Consider the following 27,259-nt stretch of genomic DNA (forward strand, 5'->3'; position numbering starts at 1 on the left):
GATTTCACTTTCCATGGATAACCATTGTTTGTCTACAGATTCTTCTTTTGCATGGACTCACATATACATAATAATAATTTTTATTAATATTATTGCCTTTTGGCAATAGCATGTAAATAACACCATTTGATGAGAAGTATTTGACTACAGTCAGTTATGAGAAGGAAGGAAATGAGGATATTTATTGTCTTTTTAGCAGCTGTGGGGGAAGTTTTATTCTAGAGTTGTTAGAATTTACTCTCTAATTTTGACAAGAATAGCAAACATATGAGTTGTGTCAGGACACTTCACACTCCCAGTAATAAATCACACTTAAGAATAATGAGGGGCTGGGGAGATAGCTCAGTCGGTAGAGTGCTTGCCTTGCAAGCCAAAAGCCCTGGGTTCGATCCCCAGCACTGCAAAAATATTAAAAAAATTATGAAAAGCTGGGCATGGTGGCACACACCTGTCATCCCAGCTGCTTGGGAGGCTGAGGCAGAAGGATCATGAGTTCAAAGCCAGCCTGAGCAAAAATGAGGCCCTAAGCAGCTCAGTGAGACCCAGTCTCTAAATACAAAATAGAACTGGGGATGTGACTCAGTGGTCAGGTGCCCCCTGAGTCCAACACCCCCCCCCCAAAAAAAAAGAATAAAGAGAAGGAAATTACATTGTGTGAGGGCGATCAGTTCATGAATTCCCCATAAATCAGGAAATAAATGATAAATGTAGCTATCTTACATGTGGGACTCCATGTCATTATGAAAAGTGAAGTATGTTCCTGAATTTAATGTGCATACCTCATCTGATAAGACCCGAAGAACTTGACAGAGCTGATACACGAAACTTAGAATTATTAGTTCTGTTTCTCTCTCTTTCTCTCTCTTTTACTATATTACATTCAAAATTGCTTTCTGACAACATCAGGTTTTAAAATGACCTTAATGCGAATATCTAACAACAAATCCCACCTCTATGTATAATTATAATGCACCAATAAAAAATATAGGGAAAAAATGACCTTAATGCAAGCATCTCTTTATGCCTATCCCAAATGATTAGGTCCCATCGCTGTCACAGTGATGGGTTTTCAGAAAAGAAAGTCATCTGGCTTGCCATCCTGAGTACTCAGATTTTTTAAAAATAATGTTTATACTGTTCTTTTTTAAAAATAGGTATTGTTTTAGTTGTAGATGGACACAATACATTCACTTATATGGTGCTGAGGGTTGAACCCAGTTCCTCACACATGCTAGGAAAGTGCTGTACCACTGAGCCACTACCCCCTCCCCTGAGTACTCAAAATTTTTAAAGGTAATTTGCTTCACCTGGATGAAAATTAGTGAATGATAACCGTGCAGAGTGCACACACCTATAATCCCAGCCCCTCAGGAGGCTGAGATAGGAGGATTGCAAGTTCCAAGACAGCCTCAGCAACTTAGTGAGACCCTAAGCAACTCAGTGAGACCCTGTCTCTAAATAAAATATAAAAAAGGGCAGGTGATGTGGTTCAGTGGTTTAGGATCTCTAGGTATAATCCCCAGTACCAAAAAAAGTAGTGGGTGATATGATGTTAAAAATAGTTTAAATTGAAGGATAAGGGAAACTGGGTAAAGTAGCTTTGGAAAGGCAACAGCATGGTTGAGAGTAAAATATATGAAGTTTGTTTATAAATTGTAAATCAATGTTAGAGAATGAAATAAGTGATTATATGTATTAAAGTTGTCTCTGTGTTTGTTAAAATGAAAGGTATAGCCAGGTGCAGTGCTGCACTCCTAAATAGGCCCAGCAGCTTGGGAGACTGAGGCAGGAGGATAGCAAGTTCAAGACCAGCCTCAGCCATTCTCAAACCCTGTCTCACAATAAAAAATAAGAAGAAGAATGTGCTGGGGATGTGGCTCAGTGTTTAAGTGCCCCTGGGTTCAATCCCTGGTACCAAAAAAAAAAGATGAAGGGTATGCCAAAGATTAGAAAATGGATACCTAGAAACAAAAAGTATAGGTAAGCCAGCCCTTGATTAGCTAAGGCTAAGCCTCAGCTTAGTCTTGTGTGGAGGACATGAATAGCAGAGGAAGAACGCAGGAGCGACCGCTACCACCCTTCTGAGTACTTTCCTAGGTTCCCAGAACACTGGCAAACCTCACGCTCCTTCTTACAAGGGGGGACACTGGAGGTTGAGCAGAGGTTAATTTACCTGCCCAAATCCCCACGGTTGCTAACTGGTAGAGCTAGACGACCTGAGCCCTTATATGTGGTTGCGGAGTGCTTTGCCTGTGCTAGATAGTTACTGATAGGCTAGATTAGTATTTGCCTTGATGTACATTATTTATTAGCTAATTATAGGTGATTCTGTTTTGTAATTTAAATTAGTTTGAGTAGAGACAAGGGTTTTCATTTTCTCAGAGTATTTCAACTTGAATATCTGCTGTGCCTTCTTGAGGCAGGTACTACAGGAAAAAAAATTAAAAACATAGTATTCACCCTCAGAGTTTGTAGTTTATTTTGACTATACAAGACCACACATGAAGGCGTAAGAACAGCAACAGGAACTTACAAACGAGCAACCTAATGAAGGACAAAGTAGAGGCATGCCTTAAAATGCACCATAAGGAAATTTTCTGTAATTTGTCTTTTTACTTCTGTCTTTCATCTTTCACACTGATATTTAGTTTCTTTGGAATTTTTAAAGATTGGAAACATAAAACCATTGGTAGAAAGTATCAATTTTAAATTTTAAAAATGCTTATTTTTACTAATTTTCATGATTTTCATCTAAGCTGCAAAAAATTGTCCACAGGAATTTCAGTGTAGTACCTTTATCACTGTGAACTGATGGTGGACAGAGACCTGGAGCTCTAAAAGAGATTTGTTTTTTGTTTGTTTTCAGAAGTTATCACTTGTCTTTTGTTTACATAGAAAAAAGTGGCTTTGGACTAAATAATGTTCCATTAGCCCTAAGGTCCCTACCAAGAGGTAGGCATCGGGTCTGTTTAACCATGGCCTCCTTTCCGTCATCCCAAACAGTAATCAGCTTCCAGTTTGCTGGTTCAGGTTTGGAACAGTAGTCCTGACTGACTCCATTTCAAACCTCTCCACTCTAAAGCTTCTCTCTGGGGCCGTCCCTTCTGACTGGCACTTCCTGTCTCAAGCAGCAGCCGTTCTCTTCATGAGGCTGTACAAGAAAGCCTTACATGTTTCTTTCTTTGCTCCCTGTATTTAGTCACAGTGCCTGTGGATTGTACCTCCCTCCTATCTTTGAATTGTTCATTTTCCAGTAAATTTGTCATCTTTCTCAAAAAATAGGTACTTTTTTTCTTTTCTTTTCTTTTTTTTGTCTGAGACAGTGTTTCTCTAAATTTCTCAGGCAGTCCTCAATCTTGAGATCCTCCTGTCTCAGCCTCCCAAATGGCTGGGATTACAGGCATGCACCACCACACCCGGCTTGAACACTGTTTCTTTAATTGACATTGATTGGATTTAATGGAATATTTCATCAGATAGAATAAATGATTTGAAGTGGAACAAACTGACATGTTTTATTGAGACTTTTATAGATGTGCGTGTTTTTTGTTAAAGAAAGATGTGCATATTTATTGTTATAATGAAAATCGGAAATCAGAAAACCAGAGATTCGGGAATAGTTTTTCTTTTTATGTCAAATCTAAATGTCCAGCCCTCTTCCCCTTTCTTGGAAGAAGCAGAAGTTATTTTTGGAAATCTGATTTCCTGAATAAGCAGAGTCGGGAATCCCAGCAGCTCTCACTATGAAAGGATATGCTTGCACATGTAAAGCATGTCCTGTTTACCTAAGGGTTATCCAGTAAGTTCAGGATCATCAGTAAGCCCTGGCACAAGTCCAGCCTTCCCTGAACATCTCTCTGCACATGCACCACCTGCTCAGCCTCACCCCTTTTAAAATGGGAATTAAACACAAATTCAGTGAAGGTATATTTCCTGAGAAAGTATTATACTGCCAATATTGCCATATATAATGTTCATAATTTCAGATTCTTGTCATCCTAGAGAACATTTTTTTTCCTACAAAAACTATTTCAGGAGAACTTTGGTCATACATTGATATTATACTCACCCAGAGTTGTTTAAACTTTTGTAAATCCCAAACTGACCTTTTCAGTGAACATGAAGTATTCATTCTTACTTTAGTCCCGCAGAGGTGTCATTTGAACTTTTCCTTTGCTGAATAGTTTAGTATCCCATTGTAGCCTTTTAGTTATATGGTCCCATATCTTCCTAAAGGCCAGTTGAGCCAGGTTTATGTTAAATTACTAATTTAGTTATGCCTTCCCTCAGCCTCTCCCACTTGGCAGGATTTGCAAAGTATGCAGAAGAAAACTGATGCTAAAGTATCCCAGGGAAGTATCTTTATGGGAATGAAAGTAGATACACAGAAAGGAAATAAATATTTTTGTAGTCAGTATTGTCTATTCTGTGTATTCATTCATAGGATTGTCTTAAAAGAGAAAAAGGGAAACAATGTAGAGTGGGCACTTTATCTTTTCATCTCCTGCCTGGGGACAAGGTTTTTAAGTCTGAAGTGCTGTTTTCATACCATTTCCACTGTCATACAAATTCTTGGAGCACCCACCACCAAAAATGTCAGGTTTTTTCCAGGTTTGTCTTAAGCAACAAAAGCCAAGAGGAGAGTGCCTGAACCCACCAGGGTCATATTCAGATGTCCTTTTTTGGCAGCGGGGGTGGGGTACCAGGGATTGAACTCAGGGGCACTCGACCGCTGAGCCACCTCCCCAGCCCTATTTTATATTTCATTAGAGACAGGGTCCCACTGAGTTGCTTAGAGCCTCACTTTGCTGAGGCTGGCTTTGAACTCATGATCCTCCCGCCTCAGCCTCCCAGGCTGCTGGAATTACGGGCATGTACCACCACTCCCAGCTTCAGATCTTTTTTTTTTTCTTTTCTTTTCTTTTTTTTTAGTAAAAGAGCGATTATTGGATAATAGTTGTCTATATTTAAGATTATTAATAGAAAGGTGAGAAAGTTAACCTCAGTTCCAGGTTTTGTTTTGGTTTGGTTTTTTTTTTAATACTTAAGGTGATGTTTCAAGCATTTAAATTTTTATTTTTATTGTAGTATTGACCTTCATAAAGTGCACAGATCTTAGGCATAAAATTCCATGAGGAAATACATGGCCATCTGCCTACCCTCAGACCACAGTGTCGAACACTCCAGTGACCCCACAGCCTGCCTTGTGCCACTTTCCAATCTGTTCCTCCTTGCTGGAGGCATCCACTCCCTGTACTTCTGTCATTGTGCTTTATTAGTTTTGCCCATTCTTGAACTTCATATAAATGGAATCATACAGTATATACAGCCATCCTTTGGGTCTCTTTTGTTTTATTAATTATGTCTTTGAGATTCATCTGGGTGTTTGGATAGAATAATACTTCATCTTCATTGATGTCTAACATCTCATTGCTTGGATATATTAGTTTATCCATTCAGCTGATGGGCATTTGGATTGTTTCCTGATTTGACTGTTATTAAGAATACTGCTGTGACTTTCTTTTTTTTTAATACTTTTTTTTTTAGTTGTCAGTGGATCTTTTATTTATTTATATGTGGTGCTGAGTATCAAACCCAGTGCCTCACACATGCCAGGCAAGTGCTGTACCACTGAGCCACAACTCCAGCCCCTGTGACTTTCTTATGCATGTCTTTTGGTTTACAATTCTGTTGGGTATAGGTAACCAGAAGTGGAATTGCTGGGTCCTAAAGTAGGCAAACATTTAGGTTCAGCAGATACTGGCATTTTTACAAAATACCAATCTACAGTCCCTCAAGTCGATGAGTGTTTTTTAAAAGGTAATGATGGAAAAACTGGCTGTTCACATGAAGAAGTATGAAAATGAACCCCTATCTCACACCATGTACAAAAAATTCAAAATGGATCAAAAGCTTAAATGTAAGAGCTAAAATTATAAATCTTAGAAGAAAACAGTGTAAATCTGCATGACTATGGATCACGCAGTGGTGTTTTCATTGTATCACCCAGAAGAACAAGCAACCAAAGAAAAGATAATTAATTGGACTTTATCAAAATGTATATCTTTTAGCCAGGCATGGTGGCACACTCCTGTAACCCCAGTGACTCTGGAGGCTGAGGTAGGAGGACCTGCAAGTTCAAGGTCAGCCTGGGCAATTTAGTGAGACCTCATCTCAAAAAATAAAAAGGGCTGGGGGTAGAGCTCAGTGATAAAGCACCCTTGGGTTCAATTCCCTGTACTACAAAAAAATAAAAATAAAGCTTTTGTATTTCAGTGAGCACCCATTAAGCAAGTGAAGGGACAGCTTGACAATGGGAGGAAATTTTGGAAATCATATCAGATAAGGGTCTCTAGTACCCAGGATACACAGAACTGACTCAACAATAATAAAGGCAATGCAGCTTTAAAATGGGCAAAAGTTTTGAATAGACATTTTTCCAAAGAAGACATTCAAAGGGTTGATAAGCACAGAAGAGAAAGATTCACTGGGGAAGTGCAAACAAAACCACAAGATACTGGGTTTGGGATTTAGTTCAGCAACAGAGCACTTGCCTAGCATACACAAGGCCCTGGGTTCCATTCTCAGCCAGGGATGGGGGAATAACCACAGGCTACTACTTCACTCTTATAGGACAGCTAACAAAAATGATAGACAACAAGAAGAGTAGTGAGGATGTAAGAAACTGGAACTCACCCATATTGCTGGTGAGAATATAAAATAATTCAGCCTTTCTGGAAATCAGTTTCTAGGTCATCAAAAAGCTAAATATAGGGCTATAGCTCTGTTTCTTTACACAGGGTAAAGTGCTTGCTAGCATGTGCAAGGCCCTGGGTTCAATCCCCAGCACTGAAAAAAATTGTGAAACAGCTACCGTATGACCCAGTAGTTCTGTTTCTGGATATGTACTCAACAGAACTGAAAACCTGTGTCCATACAACAAATTGGGCATGAATATTCATAGCAGCATTATCCATGATAGCTGAAACAACTAAAAGTGCATCAGCTAATGAGTAGGTAGCAAAATTTGGTATCCATCCATGTAAGTATTATTATTTGGCTATAAAAAAGAATGAAGTACTAATGCATGCTATAATACATGAATGAACCTTGAAAACATTATGCTCAGTGAAAGGTGCCAGACATAGAAGATCACAATATTATATGATTCCATTGATTTGAAATGTCTAGAATAGGCAGATTCATAGATACAGAAAGGAGATTAGGAATCGCCCAGGGCATGGGGGAAAGGGGAATGAGGGTGACTGGTAATGGGTACAGTTTCTTTTGGTGGTGATGAATTGTGAAGTGTCGATAGTTACATTACTTTATGAATACTAAAAATTTTTAAAGAGTGAATTTTATGGGACACGAATTTTATCTCAATACCAGCAATAGTAGCCAGGCACAATAGGAAATGCCTATAATCTCAGCAGTGCAGAAGGCTACGGGATGATTGCAAGTTCAAGGCCAGTCTCAGTAAATTAGGAAGGCCCTAAGCAACTTAGTGAGACTCTGTCTCAAAATGAAAAGGTCCGGGGATGTAACTTAATGGTAAGTTAACCTGGGTAATACCCCTACTAGCCCCCCCCCCCAAATATAAACTAATAACAATATTGATAATAGCAACAATAATAAAAGAATGAGGAAGAAAACTCCAAAGAGTAGAGTAATGTGGGAGGAAGTTATCTATAATAATTTGTCTAATAAAGAGAACAGAAATAGAATTCCAAAAAGAAATGCAAAAAATGTATAAGGTAAGGGCCCACTGAAGAGAGGCCCCAGGGCTGGAGTGTGGCTCAGTGGCACTGCACTCGCTTAGCATGTGCAAGGCCGGGGGTTCCATTCCTAGCACCAAAAACAGAAAAACAAAACGAAACCAACAACCACCAAAAAACCAAAAATAAAACTAAGAGAGAAGTTCTTTGTGGTATTGCCTTTTAAGTACACTTTTGGCCAGTTAGCTCATACTTTTTCTTGTATTTTCTCACATGTAACTTTGAATTGTAAGTATATTATATTGTTCCACATTGATATTTTCTAGAGTAAACATAGTATTTGGATCTTACGGAAATATAAGCATACCCAAGCCTGGTACGGTAAAGCACTAAGGAGGCTAAGGCAGGAGGATCATAATTTCAAGGCCAGATTGGGCAACTTAGACCCTGCCTCAAAATAAAAAATAAAAGGGCTGGAGAAGTGCCTTACTGGTTAAGTGCCTGGGTTCAATTCCTGGTGCAAAAAAAAAACAGTATCCAAGATCTCTCAGCTAATGTGTGACTGTATGTCTCCAATTCTGATTTTAAGGTTGCAAGCGAAAAGAAACCCACAGTCCATGTGAGGAGAAAACCCTTAGGGCCAACAGTAGTTCCCAACCAACCAGGAATAGTATCATCTTCCTAAGAAAAACGTGGGGTTCTTGGGGGCGGGAAGGGCACCAGGGGGCGTGTCACAGACTGGGCTGTGGGGAATGCAAAATTGGCATTTATCACCTTTGGGCCAGCACAATTCTTAATGTTCTGCAGGGCACTAGACAACCTTAACAACTAGGACAGCATTTTCTGCCCAAAATGGTGATTACAACCTTCCTAGAAACTCTGAAAATGGTTGGCAAAGGTTTTATGCGGATGCCCCTTTGGAAGATGGGGAATGTCAGAATTTTCTTTTTTTTTTTTTTCTTTGATACCAGCGATAGAACCCAGGGGTGCTTAACTACTGAGGCACAACCCCAGCCCTTTTTTATTTTGAGACAGGATCTCTAGCTGCTTAGGGCCTTGCTAAGTTGCTGAGGCTGGCTTTGAATTTGCAATCTTCTTGCTTCAGTCTTCTCACCACTGGGATTATGGATATCGGCCTCTGCGCTCAACAGAACTTTTTTTTTTTTAATTTTTAATTTTTTTAGTTATTGATGGACCTTTATTTTATTCATTTATTTGTTTGTGGTGTTAAGGATTGAACCCAGTGCCTCATACATGTGAGGCAAGTTCTCTACCACTGAGCCACAACCTCAGCCCCCAGAAATCTTAAGAGTAGAAATTAGAACTGCTCAGGTAGAATAATCGAAGGATCCCTGAGACGTGGTATGGTACTATGGCCATGTGCAGGTGAATGCTCTCTGCCTGAGCGATACCCCCAGCCACTATGATGTGGCCATGTGATGTGGGGTGGCAGCATTGCCTGACATTCTTTCTTAGTCAGTCCTACTTAATACCCAAGCTGGAGTAAATTGGTGAGTCATGGTTAACCGTTCCATCTGAAACCGGAAAAACTGGGGATTCAAACCATGTTTCCTCCACGTTTAAGTTACTTAACCTTTCTGGGCATCAGTTTGGTTTCTCAGTTGTAAAACAGCTCTTAAATATGCCTGGTTTCTAAACAGGAGAGGTGGAAAAGCTTACTAAGTCTGTTTTTGCTCTTAGAAATTACTAGTATGGTGTATGAAGGATGCTGTGGCTTAAGTGTTCAGCATGAAAGGAATTTGGAAATTTTTTTCTTTTTAATCTCTGGTTTGTTGTCCTTTTTGAAAATGTTATCTTGATTGCATCCAAGATTTTCTACATGCAGATTTCTTAACAGTTCTTGAAACCGGTGTAATAACAATAGTTAAGTCATACCTGACTCCTCCGTCTAAGCCCAAGGTCCTTCCAGCAGAGTCGAGCTGTTGTCCTTCTGTTGGTACTAACTGTGCCACCACGAATGCAAATGTGTCATGCAAGGGAGTGCTCCCTTAGTTTACATTAACAGAAATCTCTCTATTCCTCCATTCTCTTAGAGTGGACTATACAGTGTTGTCTTATCAGGACATAGGTCAGGTCAGCTGGTGACTTGATAATATTTAGAGATGTAATAACTGAAGCAAAATATAATTTTCCCTCTGATTAGAAATTATAGAAAAAAGGGGGCTGGGGAGATAGCTCAGTCGGTAGAGTGCTTGCCTTGCAAACACAAAGCCCTGGGTTCGATCCTCAGCACCGCAAAAAAAAGAAAAAGAGTGAGAGTTCTCTCTGTTTCCTGGTGCCATTTCCTGAGATGCCTTTCTCCACCCCAAACTTCTGCCATGACATTCTGCCTCATCCCAGGTTCTTAGAAATGAAGTTGGCCAGTCTTTGGACTGAGACCCTGAAACTGTGAGATCAAATAAACTTTAAAAAAAAAAAAAAAAAGAAAGAAATTATAGAAAAAAGGAAAAGGAACAAACATTTGGCACGGTGCTTACTGTGTTACATACTTTTTTTGCCTTAAAGGGAGCCAGTACTGAGAGCTTCCCATAATTACTTGGAGAATAGCCTTTGAAAACACAGTTTACGTGTACTTTGGCTTATCTGTGATCATAAACACTTGTATAAGAGGTCTTTAAGATATAAGCTTTAGTTTTCTAATTCAGTGGAAACATGTTCTTAACATAAGGCAGTAGACACTGAGAGTATATCTAAGTTTATTTCTGCTATCAGTGGAGCATATACTTTGTCATGTTCTGGTTCAAAACATCCTGGAAAAAACATTTTTTTTAATGCTTTTGATGATAAAACCCACAAAAGTGAAATGTATTCCTTTCCTCTCTGCAGTATAATCAAACCAAAGTAAAATATTAGAAAAAATAAACTTTCCAAATAGCAAAAATAAGACCTTTGGAATAGATAATTAAAGATGGGTGGTTATGTTCAATTCTTAGGCATAAAATGTCAAATAAAAAGACATATGAGATATTTTTAAAATATTTTTAGTTGTAAATGAACACAGTACCTTTATTTTATTTATTTGTTTGTTTATTTGTATGCAGTGCTGAGGATCAAACCCAGTGTCTCACACATCCTAGCCAAGGGCTCTACCACAGATCCACAACCCCAGCACCAATATGAGATATTTATAATGTAATGTTTTCAGTAGTACAAATTAGAACAAGGTCATGAGTAGTATTTTTGCATATTTTATCCTACTTTATGTCTCTTGATTCCTAGATAATGCTGAAAACTAACTGAAACCATTCCTAGGACTATCTCTTCTATTTGGGGGACCCTAAACTGGGAAAACCCTAAAAATCTATTCTTACTTGCTTTGAAATTATGACCTTTAAGAAGAAAAAGTGAATTTCAAATTCTTGCAGCCCACTGTAATTAATTGGGAAGTATAAGTCTATAAAGTAACAGTAATGTTATTTTATTTTCCCAGGAGGGCAGATTCTATCAGCATATCCAGAGAATCTAATAAAATTAGGAGCTACATAATAGAGTCTAATGCAAGTATGGATCAGCTTTTGCTGAACATCCTTTGTATTTGTGTCCTTTATTTTGAAAGGTTTCAGTTAACGCCAGAAGTTGGTGGGGTTTTTTTGTTAGTTTGTTTGTTTGTTTGCAGTGCTGGGGATTGAACCCAGGACCTTGTGCTTGCAAGGCAAGCACTCTACCAACTGAGCTATATCCCCAGCCCAGAAGTATTATTTTTTGAAGTTGCAGGCTCAAAGCATATTTTTTTGGTTATGGTATAAGTTATATAAAAACTCACCAGCTAAATTGAAAATTATATTTCTATTTAAACTTGTGAATACGAGGCTACATTCTTTTAAACCTAGCTGAATAGTTAGTACTAGAGATGTTTTAGGCAAAATTCCTACGGCCTTTACAACCAGGACTTTATTCATAGATCTTATCCTCCTGTTTTAACCAGTCCCAAGATTTGGAAAATGTACTACTCCTAGGACACTCACTGTTCTATGTAGTCCCTGTCCAGGAGGGTGTATGGAATTTATTTGAGTAAGTCTTCCAACATTAAGATTATGTGATTGAGAATCCCAAGAAAGATGGATTATGAGTTGATTTTTAAAAATGTCCTTTTTTAAGTGGCTGAAATGCAACTGGTACAACTTCAGAATACATTGGCAGTGGTTAATAAGGCAGTCCTCTGGGACAGTGGGTGTGGCTCAGTGGTAGAATAGTGGTAGTGTAGAATCTACGGGGTGCAAGGCCCTGGGTTCTGTCACCACAAAAAAAATCCAGGTGGCTCTCTAAATCTGATTCTTTGGTAAAAGTGATTTAAGGCTGTCAATACCTTGTAGGTGAATGATCGTATTGCTCCTTCTTCCTCTACCATCCACCCTTTTTAGACTTCATAGGTCCTTAAAGAACTAAGTCTTAAGAAGCCTGCTGATCCTTCATATTTATTGTTTCCTTCCTAAATGTAAAATTATTGCAAAGACTAAAAATGACCTATTTTTCTACTACATTTTCTGAGAAATTAACTACCACATTTACTTTTTCCTTTCTATCCATTGCCTAGCTGTGTTTCTTTTACAGTTGGAGGTTCTAAACACTATTTATTCTAACACTGCATACTGAAGAAGTTCAAAAGGACAACCACACATTAGGTTCATTTATAAAGTTCAAGAGAATCATTACAGATTTATTTCCCAATTGTTTTTGTGCTTTTTATCACCCTTAAAAGTAAAGATTTATGCCAGGCATGGAGATGCATGTCTATAATCCCAGTGCCTCAGGAGGCTGAGACAGGAGGATTTCAAGTTTGAGACTTGCCTCAGCAACTTAGCAAGATGCTGTCTCAAAAAACAAAAAAGGGGCTGGGGATTTGACTCAGTGGTTAAGCCTCTATGGGTTCAATCCCTGGTTCCCACCTCCCCCCCGACAAAAAAAAAAAAAAATTACTTTTGAAAAGTAGAGACGTACTCTGACATCTTATTACCAACTGTGTTCTATCTCAGACAACGGTAAAACCATTTTAAGTGATTGCTTTTGTTTTTAGTGCTGTACTTCTTGAAGTCTGTATTCTACCAGATTTGCTGAAACACTGCAGTAAGAAGACCTTAGAACTACCAGGCCCTGTGGTGCACACCTGTAATCCCAGAGGCTCTGGAGGCTGGGGGAGGAGGATTGCAAGTTTAAAGTCAGCCTCAGCAGCTTAAGTGAGGCCCTAAGCAATTTGATGAGACCCTGACTCTAAACGAAGTATAGTAAAGGGATAAAGGGCTAAGGATGTGGTTCAGAGGTTAAGTGCCCCTGGGTTCAATCCCTGGTACCAAAAAAGAAAAGAAAAGAAAAGAAAAAGGTCGGGGGGAGAAAACCTTAGAAATCAGGCAGCAGATTAGACTTCAGTAGTCATTAGCCTACCTGCATTAGTATTAACTGGTGTTTTATATGGCATTTAATTCAAAATGGATGACTGTGTTATCTGTTAAAGTTCAGTGTCACTTCAAGTATAAAAGACAACTAGCCAGGCCCTCTGGCACAATCTACAAACCCAGGTACTCAGGAGGCCGAGGCAGGAAGATCACAAGTTCAGTGCCAGCCTGGACAACTTACCAAGACCCTGTCTTTTTTTTTTTTTTTTTTTTTTTTTTTTTTTAATTGTAAACAAATGGGATACATGTTGTTTCTCTGTTTGTACATGGCGTAAGGCATACCATTTGTGTAATCATAAACTTACATAGAGTAATGTTGTTTGATTCATTCTGTTATTTTTTCCCTTCCCCCCACCCCTCCCACCCCTCTTTACCCTCTATACAGTACTTCCTTCCTCCATACTTGCCCCCCTCCCTAACCCTAACTCTAACCCTAACACTAACCCTTCCCTCCTCCCCATTATGTGTCATCCTCCACTTATTAGCGATATCATTCGTCCTTTGGCTTTTTGAGATTGGCTTATCTCACTTAGCATGATATTCTCCAATTTCATCCATTTGCCTGCAAATGCCATAATTTTATCATTCTTTATGGCTGAGTAATATTCCATTGTATATATATACCACAGTTTCTTTATCCACTCATCAATTGAAGGGCATCTAGGTTGGTTCCACAGTCTGGCTATTGTGAATTGAGCAACTATGAACATTGATGTGGCTGTGTCTCTGTTGTATGCTGATTTTAAGTCCTTTGGGGATAGGCCAAGGAGTGGGATAGCTGGGTCAAATGGAGGGTCCATTCCAAGTTTTCTAAGGAATCTCCACACTGCTTTCCAGAGTGGCTGCACTAATTTGCAGCCCCACCAGCAATGTATGAGTGTACCTTTCTCCCCACATCCTCGCCAACACCTGTTGTTGCTCGTATTCTTGATAATCGCCATTCTAATTGGGGTGAGATGGAATCTTAGGGTGGTTTTGATTTGCATTTCTCTTATTACTAGAGATGTTGAACATTTTTCCATATGTTTGTTGATTGCTTGTAGATCTTCTTCTGTGAAGTGTACCAAGACCCTGTCTTAAAATAAAAAATAAAAAAACTGGGGTGTAGCTCCATGATAGAGTACCCTGGGTTCAATTGCCAGTAGTGCACACACAAAAAAGTAAAGGTAGCAACGTATGTACATACCACAGCCCGCTGACTTGTCTGCACTTATTTGATTACATTATTTTCCTGTTAGTCTTTTTGAAATTATTAGGTTGAACCATAAGAAATTGACAATTTCTCAGTAGCTGAGTACAGTGACATATGCCTATAATCCCAGCTACTCATGAAGCCGAGAGCCGAGGCAGGAGGATCATAGGTTTGAGGCCAGCCTCGGCAATTTAGTGAGACATTGTCTCAAAATTAAAAGGGTTGAGTTTGTAGCTCAGTGGTAGAAGGACCCAGGGTTCAATCCCCATTTCCCACCCTCCACAGACACACACAAATTGCCTTTTTTTTTTTTTTTTTTAAAGGTCAAAACCAGTAAACTGTTGAAAGTTTGATGGTTTAGTCTAATAACGTGAAGGATAATCTGACACTTCATTTCTGTGATTCACTCTGCCATTTTTTTTCCCATCACATATTAGTTGACTTCCTTTGCTAGTACTAGTCTTGACTCTTCTACTCAGTTTTTATCCTTCTGCTCATTACTGACTATTACGGTTTTGCTGTTGAAGATGAATTTATTGGGAAAACTGCTTTTCCCTGTCTCTCTCTCGTTCACCCATTCACCCTCAGCACATGCATTTGCCCATAAGTGCCGGTTACAAAGTAAAGCATGGATATTGTTTCCCAATAAAGCCATAAGCTTTAACATTTGAAAGATAGATGATTTCTTGGTGGGGTGTGGGGGAAGAAGCACTGGACTGGAGTCAAAAGACCTTGATCTGCCACTGATGAATAAAAGGCCTTGGAGCCTCTGAGCCTGTTTCTTCATGTATAAAGTATGAATAGTACATTCTTTTCCATCCACCTAAGCAGTTAGGATCAAATGAAACTGACGTGTTAACTAGTAATTGTATCGATTCTTCCCTTATTTGGATATAACTGGAGTAGGAGACAGTTCTTTTTATTATGAACTCCATAGCTTCCAAAATGAAGGTGGGTAATCTCAACTCTGGTGTCCATCAGTGAACAAGTAGAATTGTGGTATATCCTTAACATGGAATACTACTCAGCAGCATAAGGATTTACAGGTTGGGGATTTTACGTACCTTTTCTCAGCATTTTCAGGTTTGTATATGAATATTATATTAAATATATTTTCTTATGAGAGAATAGATGACAATGGATGAGAGTCCCATCTCCTTTTGTTAAAATTTTAGATTGATAAAGCAGTCAGTGGAAAAGTCAAGTTCTAAATTCTTAACAATCCTTTTCTTGATGATTTTGTCTTGATTTTCATGGAATGAAAAAAAATTCTTAACCAAGGTTAGTCTATTTGTAATAAGAAATATATACTAGGTACAGGAAAAAATCAATGTATACTCATACATAAATGTGTCACTGAATTCTTTTTTTTTTTTTTTTTTTTTTTTTGGCAAGCATATTAAACAGGTTTTATTTAAAAGTAGTAATAATACAGACTTCTGGGAGGGAGAAGGGGGCCATGGCTGATGTTCTAAAGTCCCAAGAAGTGAGCACACCCTACATTTTTTATAGGTTAAGGTCTCTTTTGTTCTCCAGTTCTTTCACCCCTTATCTCTCTTTCCTGCCTATGTGACTAGGCCCAGTTCTGCATAAAGTGAGAAGTGATGGGCAGGGGGAGGGCCAAGGTGATTCAGGCAGGTAAGGGCCCAGGGGGCATAAATTACCAGCTTCATGCTTGCAGTCCTTGATAAGGGCAGGTAAATTTGGTAATCAATGAGCTCTGGAGATCCTTGACATTCCATTCTTCGAGGGGCAGTCTCCAACTTCCAGAGGCAGATGGCTTTCATGGCTTCATTTCCTCGATTTGACCCAATCCCCTATTTCTACACTAACTGCCTATCTCCAGTTCTGGCTTCATTCCCCCATTATGCTTTAGGAACTTCTTACTGCTGTAAGGAAAAGGGGGCGCTGACCATTCTGGCTGCTTCGAAGCTGGAAGGGAGCAGCAAGGGGCAAGCAGTTTGGAGTTCCCTTTTAAAAATCAGGTCAATTGAGGGGTCCAAGGTAGAAGTCTGGTTGGGGAAGAGCAGGTTGTAAAGTCATCTGTGGGTGGGTGCTTCATTACAGACAAGTTTAATTTGGAGAATAGCAGCTTGATAAATTTTCTGCTTTAAAAACTTGCATACCTCAGCATAAGTCTCGGTGGGACTTCCAAATCTGATACCACTGTTTACCGGTGACGAGTTCTGCTCCCTCTAATGTTGAAGTTTGAACACTAGAGAAGCGTGCCAAGGCAAGCATATTAAGCAGGTTTTATTTAAAAGTAGTAATAATACAGACTTTTCCCAGGAGGGAGGAGGGGGCCATGGCTGATGTTCTAAAGTCCCCGTCACTCAATTCTTAAACCAACTTTAGTGAAATATTATTTATATATGATAATAAAACTCACCAATTTTAGATAACTCCTCAAGTTTTGACAAATATATACATTCTTAAAACCAAGAGAATATTTTCTTCATCCCCAGAGTTCCCCTATGCCTCTTTGCTGTCAGTCCCTGGCAACCAGTGATCTGTTCTTCTGTCACTGTAATCCTGTCTTTTTTAGAATGTATACATTACAGTCTTTTACGTCTGGTTAATTTCACTGAGCCTGCTTTTGAGAGTCATCAGCACTGTTGTATGTATCAGTTGTCCCTTTTTCTTTCTTTCTTTCTCTCATCATGTTTCCTGTACATTTTGAACATCAGAGCATAATTATAACATTTTAATATCCTTGTCTGCTAATACTGTCATTTCTGATCTATTTCTGTTGACATACGATCACATTAACTGTTTTTTGAATGCCTGCAATTTTCTCATTATATGTTGGACATAATAAATCTTATTCTTTTGGATGCTATATTTTATTATATTCCTTCAGGTAATGTCGGACTTTGTTCTTGGATCCTTTCAAGACTTGCTTTAAGGTTTGTTAGAGTAGGCCAAGACCAATTTCTAATCTAGGGCTAATTTAGTTCTCAACTCTGTGTGAGTGCTGTTTTCTGGTGGCTCTTTTGCCAGAATCTGGTAGTTTCTTCTTGTGTATGCATATCAGTACCCTTCCCAGGACTCAGAGACACCCCCCTGCAGATCCCCATAGTTCTGTCTTTGCATGTCCCTCCTCCTGTACACCCAAGAGAGTCTGGCATCCTTGGCCTCCCCAATTACGATCACAACTGACAACTCTCAACTTCAATCTCAACTATCCTCAACCAACAAGACTGGATTCCCTTTCTCTCTGTAGCAGTCCAGGACCTGCCTCCAAGAAGCATAGAGCAGCTTGAAGGTTTAGCCTTGATTTTCTTTCTTTCAGGCAGCATAGGTCTGCACTGCTTATGTCCAGTGTCTGAAAACCATTTGTCCTGTATTCTTTGTCCAATCTTCTACTGTTTACAGTAGACATATTTGATCCCTGGTATGCGTAATGTCAGAAAGTGTATTTGATATTGCTTCACAGAAAATAGGGTACTTGGCTCATCTGTTCTCAACATACTTAAATGTGACATACTTTACTATCTGCTCTTTGTAAGACATAGGACCTACCTATGTTCCGTGTTCCATGGTGTTCATGGAAATTAAGCTAATCGAAAGTTGACTGTTTTTCTCTGATTAACTTGAAATGATAATAAATATTAACTTGGGGTTATTTTTGGCCAACTTATCTAGTATAGCTTCCCATGAATGATAAATATGTTAATATTCTAATTTTTTTTTTTTTTTTTTTTTTTTTTGGTGCTGTAAATTGAACCCAGAGCCTTAAACATGCCAGGCAAATGCTCCACCACTGTGCCACATCCCCAGCTCAATTAGCGTCCTAATTCTAAGGATATTTTTTAAGCCATCTGTATATCTCATTGTTTGGATTTTTCAAAATATCACTTTGTTGGCTTTCTATTATATATGAGAAAATTACTGCAACCTTTTCTTATTCACGAGTATTTTTTAACCCTTCACAAGCTAACCTTTTTAATTTATTAAAAATAATAATTATTTGAACATCTGTTCATAGACGGACCTACCATTGTTCACACTTGGCCAAATATTTAGTCAGTTAGCAATTAAAGAAACATGTGTTTTAAGAAAGATGAGCAAAATAGGATTTAAAATATGATTTTACTTTATGACATAGAGACTATTGCTGTCTAGTTAAGAGTTTGTAAGCAATGTAAAATGAAATGGTTAAAGAAAATTTTAAGGTCTAAATGGCTTTACCCCTGGACTTATGTGTAAAATGATTTGAACATGATTAGTTGGAATGAGTATTGAAATTTGAAATCCAAGATTCTAGTGTCATCTGTGCCCCTTAGTGCTACTGTATGACGTAAAGTCACCGCCTTTCTGAGACTCTCCTAACCTATACAATGAAGATAATAACCATCCTACTTACTGTCAAGGGTATGTGGAATGCTGAGTAGCAGAAATTCTTTGGGGATGCTAGTGTGTTGTGGAAACTTTAGACATTAAATTTTATTTTTCTACATTATGTAAAAACTACTATCAACAGCTAGAATAACAGATGGTAAAACGAGACATATGTATTTACATTCCATTCAGTTTACTGTGCAAAAAAAATATATGTTGAAATGGAAGAAACAAAGCATAGGCCTGTTTAGATAGAATGGAGATAGGAAGGAATTGCTGTCTTTTTTTCCTATTCCTTTTTTCTTATCATCCCTTTTTTGTCTCTTCCCTGCAATTTTCCAGGCAAAGAGTGTGTGCAGCAGTTAGCTGAAAACACTAGGTATTTCAGGAGACGCCTGAAGGAGATGGGCTTCATCATCTATGGAAATGAAGATTCTCCGGTGGTGCCTTTGATGCTGTACATGCCAGCCAAAATTGGGTACGTCTTATTGGAGGTCACTGGATGACTTCATTAGACCTAGGCACCTGTGATAAAAGACTCGGGCAACTATACATATATATATAGTTATGGAAATCGTTGTATCCCCATGTGACTTTCATTTGTTAGATCGGCCATAGTTGACATAGTGGATCGAACTTGCAAGGTGTGTAAACTTAAATATCCAACTTTAACATTCTCTTCCAGGTGCTTGGGATAGATCTGTGAACAAAACACAACATCTCTATCCTTGTGGAACTTACATTCTAGCGGGGCAGCAGTCAGACAAACATAGTAATTAAAGTAGAAGCTACTACACTATGTGTGCTTGAAGGTATTACATGCTGTTGAAAAAGAATAGTGCAGGGTGCATATAGGACTGAGAGGATCTTGTGGGTGTGCAGAAACAGTATTAAATAGGGGACAGGGAAAGCCTCTGTAGGAAGGGAAGATGAAAGCTGAGCAAAGATTTGAATGATCTGTAGAGGCTGCATGCAGGGACACGCTTAATCGGTTGAAGAATAGCCAAGCAGTTACTGGAGCTGGAGGACAGTGCCCAAAGAGGAGTAGTGGGCCAGGAGGTGAGAAAGGTCAAGTGGCATATGTTATTGGATATTTACCAGGTGGACTGATTACCCCAGCTTCTTGGGTTTGTGTGAGGTGAACATAATGGAAGGCCTCAACCTGGGACAGCTTTGGGTGCATTTGAGAAGTCCAGATGTATAATGAAACCAGAAGACATTTGAAAAGCAAATGAACAATAACAATAATTATGTCAAAGAATTGAACAATTATATTGAAAAATTGCAGTGTAGCTGTAGAATAAAGAAGTGATCTGCTTGGCGTGGAGTTCAGTAAAAAGGTACTTTTTGTTTGTTTGGTTTTTGTTTTGGGGTGAAGGGCATGTTTTTTGAGACAGGGCCTTGCTGTGTTGTCCAGGATGGTCTGAAACTCCCGAACTCAAGTAATTCTCCTACCTCAGCCTCCCAAGTGCTGAAGGTACATCTTTTTGAATGGGTGAGTTTTGATCCAGATTTTTAGTATAAAATTGAAATAAGGATCATATCCCAGATTTGCTTGAATTCATTAAGGGAGCAACGTTTTTATTCATTTTTGAATCTCCAGTATCCACCTCCATCCCCAACACTCGGAAGGCAACTAGTAAACATTTATTGAAGTGAATATGGGAGAGAAAATTAATTGGGGAGCCTGGAAGGATGGTGATCCCAAAGATTGTGAGAGAGGAATTGGGAAGAGATGCTTACTGAGGGGGAAAAAAAGAACTCAGGTTTCAACACAGAGTTATAGGGAGCTGGCGTTATGGCCTGAGAGAGAGTGTCAGGGAATCTTCTTCGTTCCTCTTTCAGTGGAATTATCACAGATACACTTGAGTGGTCAGCTCTGGAGAACTCAGCCTAGAACCCTTTATTTAGAGAGGACTGTGCCTCATCTGTCTACACAGGTGAAACCGTAATCGTAACTACATGTAGAGAGGGTGGAGGAGAATCGAGTGACGTACTGGACAGTTAGGGCACACAGAAGTGGGCGTTCAGGCTCATCCTGACTCGGGAGCATGGAGGAAGCCGTGTGAGTGGGAAGGACTGGCACTGATGTATTGCCAGATGTGCACGTTGTTTTTCTCAAACAAGTGTTTGAGAATGAACAAATTAATGGAAAAGTAAAAAGAAATAAGGTAGATCAACAAGAAGAGAAAACAGAACAGCATGATTTAATAAACAAAATTAAGTGAAAATTAGGATTTGTTATTTAGTCAAGATTCAGACGTGGAGTAAGTCCTAGGATAGCTGACTTGGAGCAAGTGGTGTTTAGCAAGAATAGTGTAGTCTGAGCAATTAACTGAAGCCATGGGCCAGCTACCTGACAAACACTAGAGGCCGCTTATCCCCATTTGGTCAAAGAAAGGCCTGGTCTGGAGAGCTCATGCCTGTCAGTCACTCTGCCAGCAGAACTGCATGACATTATAGCCAGTCCTTTCTATCTTCATAACCTTAAGACTGTTGAAACTGCCAAGTTTTTAACGCAGGTTCATTTTGAAACCCTTGAACCACTGCTAATAACGGGGATACTTTTTTAATTATAAATCTCTTTAGGCAAACCCTATAAAAAATGGTCTCTGTCAATTATATTGTTTTTCCTTTGTGAAGGAAACCATACAGAAGACCACCCACCGCCTTAGGATTAAATAAAGGAGTTTTTGTGAATTGTCGGTTTTAATTTTAGAAGTTGTTGATGTGTGCATTACCAGAGCTTAAGTCATTCGGTTGCTTTATTACTCTTCCTCATTCCCCACTTTGCAGCGCCTTTGGACGAGAGATGCTAAAGCGAAACATTGGTGTAGTTGTGGTGGGATTTCCTGCTACCCCAATTATTGAATCCAGAGCCAGGTTTTGCCTGTCAGCAGCTCATACCAAAGAAATACTTGATACAGTAAGTAGACATTTGCATTCTGGTATAAATATGCCTTATACTAAAAGAACCTGGATATCCCATACATGAAACGAATCATTTGTTGATCCTAATGTTCTGTGAGTACCTAAGATATTTACTGCTAAGACAGCAGCGGTGTCCAGTGCTACTTAAAACTGCCATTTACCAAAGAACTACAAGGTCTGTAGCATCATCCACCAGGCCCAGTGTCAGCCCAGCTCTGGAGAATTTTCCAGCTTCATCATATCATCCTCTCCCTATGGATTCTACAGCTGTGCAGTTCTCTTTCCATCTCATCTATTTCTACCCCAAGCTTTCTGGTATATTGTCATGCCTGTAGAATTTTCTATCTTAAGCCTTTTCTCCTCCTTGACTGACTAAGTACAACTCATTCTGTGTATCTCCACTTAAAGGACACTTGGCTCAGGGCTTCGCTTCTTGATAAACAAGACTTTTATTTTGGTGGCCCTGGGGATCAAACCCAGGGGCTCATGCAGGATAGTCTAGGCAAGTCCTCTACCACTGAGGTACATCCCCAGCCTTGCCATACATAAAACTAAAAGTTAGGAACTAAGTCTCATTCTGTATCTCCAGCACTTGTCACCGTGCCAGGCATATAGATGGGGCTCATAACTGTTGCTGAATTTATAAGTCTTGTTTTCTGGGTTGAGGGTGTAGCTTAGTGGTAGAACACACACTTAACATGCACAAGCCCTGGGTTCCATCCCCAACAACCCCTCCCCCCCTCCCAAAAAAATGTGTGCTTTCTGGGAGTTCATAAAGCTTTAGAATATGAAAAAAATCTGAATCTGAAAAAAAAAAAATTAATTGCTGGAAATATCCATTATTTGATTAGAGATCTGCTAATCCTAAAGAGTTTTTATACTTTTAAAAATTAATAATAATAATTTGAATTTTGTATTTCTGAACAACTGAAGACTTTTCACTTCCTATTTCTTCACAGCAAATTTCTATTAAGAGTTTATTCGGGGCTGCCGCGGGGTTTACTGGGAAAGGAACCAATCCGGGTCACCTCTAAGGAGCCTAAGGGGTAGGGATTTGGTTTAGATAACCGTGCCGAAATGTGGTTCGAAATTCTTCCAGGACTCGGTATAATGGGCATGTACTTGGTTATCCCGGGAGTGGCCACTGCCTATATCCACAGGTTCACTAACGTGGGCAAGGAAAAAAGGGTTGCCCATTTTCCCTACTAGTGGAGTTTGATGGAAAGAGATAGATGGGTATCCGGAGTTAATTGTTATTATAAATCAAAGGGTTTGGAGAACATTGATTAAGGAAGCATTTTCCCGATTGATGGAAAAAACTCAGTATGGTCATCTACCCCTGCTAGAACATTATTTGATATACTATGTAGCATGCAGTGTGTTATGTAATACATAATCAAAATAAAATGAAAACTAAACTAAAATAAAATGAAAAAGGAAAAAAAAAAAAAAAAGAGTTTATTCTGCTGGGTGCAGTGGCACATGCCTGTAATCCCAGCAGCTCAGGAGGCTGAGTGAGGCAGGAAAATGGCTAGTTCAAAGCCAGCCTCAGCATCTTAGCTGAGATCTAAATAATTCAGCGAGACCCTGTCTTTAAATAAAATATTTTTTAAAAAATTGCACTAGGGAATGGCTCAGTGGTTAAGGGCTCATGATGTGGAGCTGGGTGTGCTGTTCCACGCCTGTAATTGGGAGGCTGTGACATGCCAGTGACTTGGGAAACTGAGGCAGGAGGATTGCTTGAGCCCAGGAGCCAAAGACTAGCTGGGGCAACATAGGGCAACCTTATCTCAGAAGGAATCTTATAATCTAGATCCCCCTGGGTTACTGTGAGTTTGTCTTGGTTGGTTTTCTATTGCTAATCTTTCTTTTTTACATCAAGGAGAAAAGACTCTTCTGAAGTCAGAGTTTATAAATGTCCTTTCCTTTGTGATTTTAGTAAATCATGTGGACTTTTGTTTAAAATTAATAAATCCTATGTCAGAGGTCAAGGGAATAAGTGGTTAATGCTTTCTCCCAGCTGACATTCAAGCTTAAATTGCTTCCATGTGGAGTTTTCAATTAAATCTCTTCTCAAAGGTACCACTGTTCTGATAACATATTGAAGTCCAGCTCTTATTTGCTTTTTATACAGAATCAGAGCAGGTTTACACCATGTCACAAAATTTGGGGAGTCACACTCTCTCCCTCTCTTAGCAAGGGTATCATAGCCATTACATGTGTACATATATAACCTTTGTCCTGCATACTGGCTAATCACAACTCATTACTCCTGGTCTGCCTGAGGTCTTGTTCAAAAGCAGCTCTTCCCATAGCTGTGTGTGGTCTGGTCTGAGTGAATGCACTGAACACACCAACCTTGCCATCATTGTTTTTAGCCCAGTAAAGCATCAAGTTTTCCTGCATCCTGCAGTCCCTGACTGACTTCTGCCCCATCTGCTGTGTCTCAGGCTTTAAAGGAGATAGACGAAGTTGGGGACCTGCTGCAGCTCAAGTATTCCCGCCACCGGCTGGTGCCTCTGCTGGATAGGCCCTTTGATGAGACGACGTATGAGGAGACAGAAGACTGAGCCTTTCTGGTGCTCCCTGGAAGAACTCTCTCTCACCAAGGACAGTGTGGCCTTTCTGAGCCAGTTCCAGGAACCACACTTCTGTGGCCATCTCACGTGAAAGACATTTCCTCAACTACTGAAGGTGGCCACCTCTGCTCTAAGTGGCATTTTGTAAATAGTGAAAACAAAAACTGCTTCATATCCTTCCTTTGCTAAATCCCACCTTTAAAAAGTGATTCACTTTGTCCATTAAAAAATTGTTTTATTTTATAGCTCTTCTACTTGTGAAATCATGCTGACCCTTGCCTGTCTGGCTAACCACCCAGGCTTTGCCCTTTCTCGCACCTTGCAGGCTTGGGTCCAGCAAGGGCTGCTGCTGGCCCTGGCTGTCCAGCCGCGAGACTCCCCCCGGCCCTCCTCCCCAGGGAGCAAGTGCCTTCCACATTCTCCCCTCCAGGTCTCAGCGGCTGTCCACCTTGGAATCCTTACTTAACCAGTCAAGTAATCAACCAAAGTTGTAACTTTAGTTGTAAGTTCAGCCTTTGAAGAAAAACAGTAAATGATAACAATGCCGGCTTTGTAACTGGCCAGGGGCTCCCAAAACCTTGGTCTTACTCCATTTTTTCTGGTTACCAGATGATTTTTTTTTTTCTTTACTCTCTAGTATTTCTTCATACAGTCACAATCTGAGGGTGTGTCCAAATTCTAAGTGCTTCCAAGCTCTAACCTTGACATCTCCCTTCTCTTACTGAAAAAGACACATCGTTTTGGAAGTACCCAGTCCCACCCTGGTAGGCCTGTGTGGTGCAGGTGATGCCCCCCGTCCCCGTCATGTTATTAGTAAGGCTGCTTCACGAGAGAGGGCTGTCCAGGCGGGCGAGGGGCCACGCGGTGTAGGTGCAGGGAGATCTGACAGCTGCAGGATGGCTGTGGTTGGGATTCTTCCTTCTTTCTACTTTTCAAAATTATGGCAGCCTCTGGCTGGACCTGGGACCAGATTAGGGTTTAAATTGATTAAGAAAATGTGGGTTGATCCTCTGCTCAGAAATCATGTATCATGTTCCTATTTCAGGATTAAAGTTCTTAATTTAACCCTTTTAGAAGCTGACCCACTTAAACATTACTCCTTTGAATTCTAGTTATTTTATTCTTGAGGTCCTGAGACGGTTTTAACCTGGCTTATGGAGTGAGGTTTTCCCTGCGCTTCCATCGTGTAGATTTTTCTTTTTTTCTGAGAAATTCTGATAGGAAATCAGATCTATTTCCTAAACTGGAATATCCTCTATTTTGACTGTTTTCATACTCTAACCAGGTAAAGGGACTTCTTTCAGAAAGCTTTATACTGCTTGACCAAAGAATACCTGAAAATCACCATTTTAAAGTTTTTAATTTTTCTTTCAACCAAAGCTCAAGTGAAGAGAACTTTTGGCTTTATTGTACCCAAAATCAGTTTGTCTTTTAGTAGCCATCAAGTATTATAGGGGAAGGATTGGGAACCAAATGAAAAAAAAAAAAAAAAAACAATGTATAAAAGTTGTTTTGCACTTCTCTGTTTTTTGAAATTGCTCTTCAAGATTCCCAGTCCACACCCTCTGTCTTGTCATCCAATGTGGAATGTTTGTGCAGATGCACGTGGTGGAAGATATAAGCAACGTTGTTTGTGCAGTTTTGTTTTCATGTCCCAAGTATAAGTTATCTTTGGTCATTCAGCCTCTGAGAGTTTTAAGCCCTTGAGATATTCCAAAGTTTAATGTAACTTTTTTAAAGAACAGACAAGGGTGAATAAAAGAGCCAAGGAGAGATGCAGGGACTATATTTAGCATGTCCAAATCAAAGTAAAAGAAAGACTGGTGACTAACTAGTCCTGTAGAATCAAGTACATTGCTAACCTTTGCTTCACATCTAGTTCCCTCTGTAGAATCCAGCTTTTGCAGTTACTAATTAAAGATGCAGGTGCAGGGTTTGCAGAAGTCACAAACTTTAATCAGTGAACTTACCTGCTAGTCTTTCTTGTTACTTTGGCTTGCACGAAGTCACCACGAATTAAATTGTCAGTTGGTATGGGCATTTAAAATTATACCTACATACGTCACTTTGTTGATGCAAAGTTGTTTCAGGATAAATGTAATTAAGAGTTTATTTTGGGCTGGGGAGATAGCTCAGCTGGTAGAGTGCTTGCCTTGCAAGCACAAGGCCCTGAGTTCGATCCCCAGTACCTAACAAAAAAAAAAAAAAAAAGAGTTTATTTTGAAGAGACAAAACTCATATGATCTACCCAGGATCTCTGAACTTTCTGTAGGACAAAATGTTATGTGTTCATTATACATGGCTGCTTTTCTCTACTTAACTGTGATATAAATTTAGGGGGTCCAGTTATATCATTATTTATCCAAGTTCTCGAGGAAATACAAGGGTATATAAATACAGACAATTGCACATGGCCTGATGCAAGAATCTGGTGGGATCCAAGTTGTTCTTGGTGGCACATGCCTCTAATCCCAGCTACTTGGGAGGCTGAGGTACGAGGATTCCAAGTTTGAGGCCAGCCTGGGCAAGTTAGCAAGACCCTCTCAAAAAAAGTTTTTAAAGGACTGTAAATGTCTCAATGGTAAGTGCCCTGGGTTCAAACTCTAATACAAAAAAAAAAAAAAAAAAAAAAAAAAAAAACAAACTGTGATTTAACTGTGTTAAATGCAAATAGGTTGCATTTAACCACTCCTACCAAACTGATGATCTGGGTCAATTGTTAGAGATGTGACTGATCCTTATCACTCTTGCTTGCTCTTCTTTATTGCACTGACTTTATTCATTTCAGTGTAGACCTTTTCCAGCAGATCATATCAGAAACCAGGAAGTATATAGCTAGGAGACACAAAACCACAACAAATAGTGGTCAAGTGGCAAGGGCAGTTTCTCTCCCTTCTGTTTTTTGAGCCCAGGGGCATTCAGCCACTGAGCCACACCCCTAGTCCTTTTTATTTTCTATTTTGAGACAGGGTCCCACTAAATTGCTGAGACTGGCCTTAAACTTGTGATCCTCCTGCCTCTGCCTCCCAGGTAGCTGGGATTACAGGTGTGCTCTACTGTGCCCAGCTCTCCCATCTTTACTTTAAA

The 27,259-nt window shown here is 39.5% G+C and overlaps 1 protein-coding gene and 1 pseudogene across 2 annotated transcripts in view; both read left to right on the forward strand.

Moving 5' to 3' along the window:
- The window catches only part of SPTLC2 (serine palmitoyltransferase long chain base subunit 2), a 112,903-nt gene extending 87,234 nt beyond the window's left edge, over positions 1-25,669 (forward strand). Inside the window, exons 10-12 of the mRNA XM_079130177.1 lie at positions 19,005-19,140; positions 21,459-21,588; positions 24,044-25,669. Coding sequence (XP_078986303.1) covers positions 19,005-19,140; positions 21,459-21,588; positions 24,044-24,163 — 386 coding nt within the window. The 3' untranslated portion in view covers positions 24,164-25,669. The remainder of the gene's footprint in view (positions 1-19,004; positions 19,141-21,458; positions 21,589-24,043) is intronic.
- On the forward strand, positions 22,591-23,033 carry LOC306655605 (NADH dehydrogenase [ubiquinone] 1 alpha subcomplex subunit 1-like; annotated as a pseudogene). Its single transcript has one exon. The product of its transcript is annotated as an NADH dehydrogenase [ubiquinone] 1 alpha subcomplex subunit 1-like (transcript).
- Positions 25,670-27,259: the final 1,590 nt, after the last annotated feature.

The sequence above is a fragment of the Sciurus vulgaris genome, assembly GCF_902686455.1.
Source record: "Sciurus vulgaris genome assembly, chromosome: 2".
NCBI lineage: Eukaryota > Metazoa > Chordata > Mammalia > Rodentia > Sciuridae > Sciurus > Sciurus vulgaris.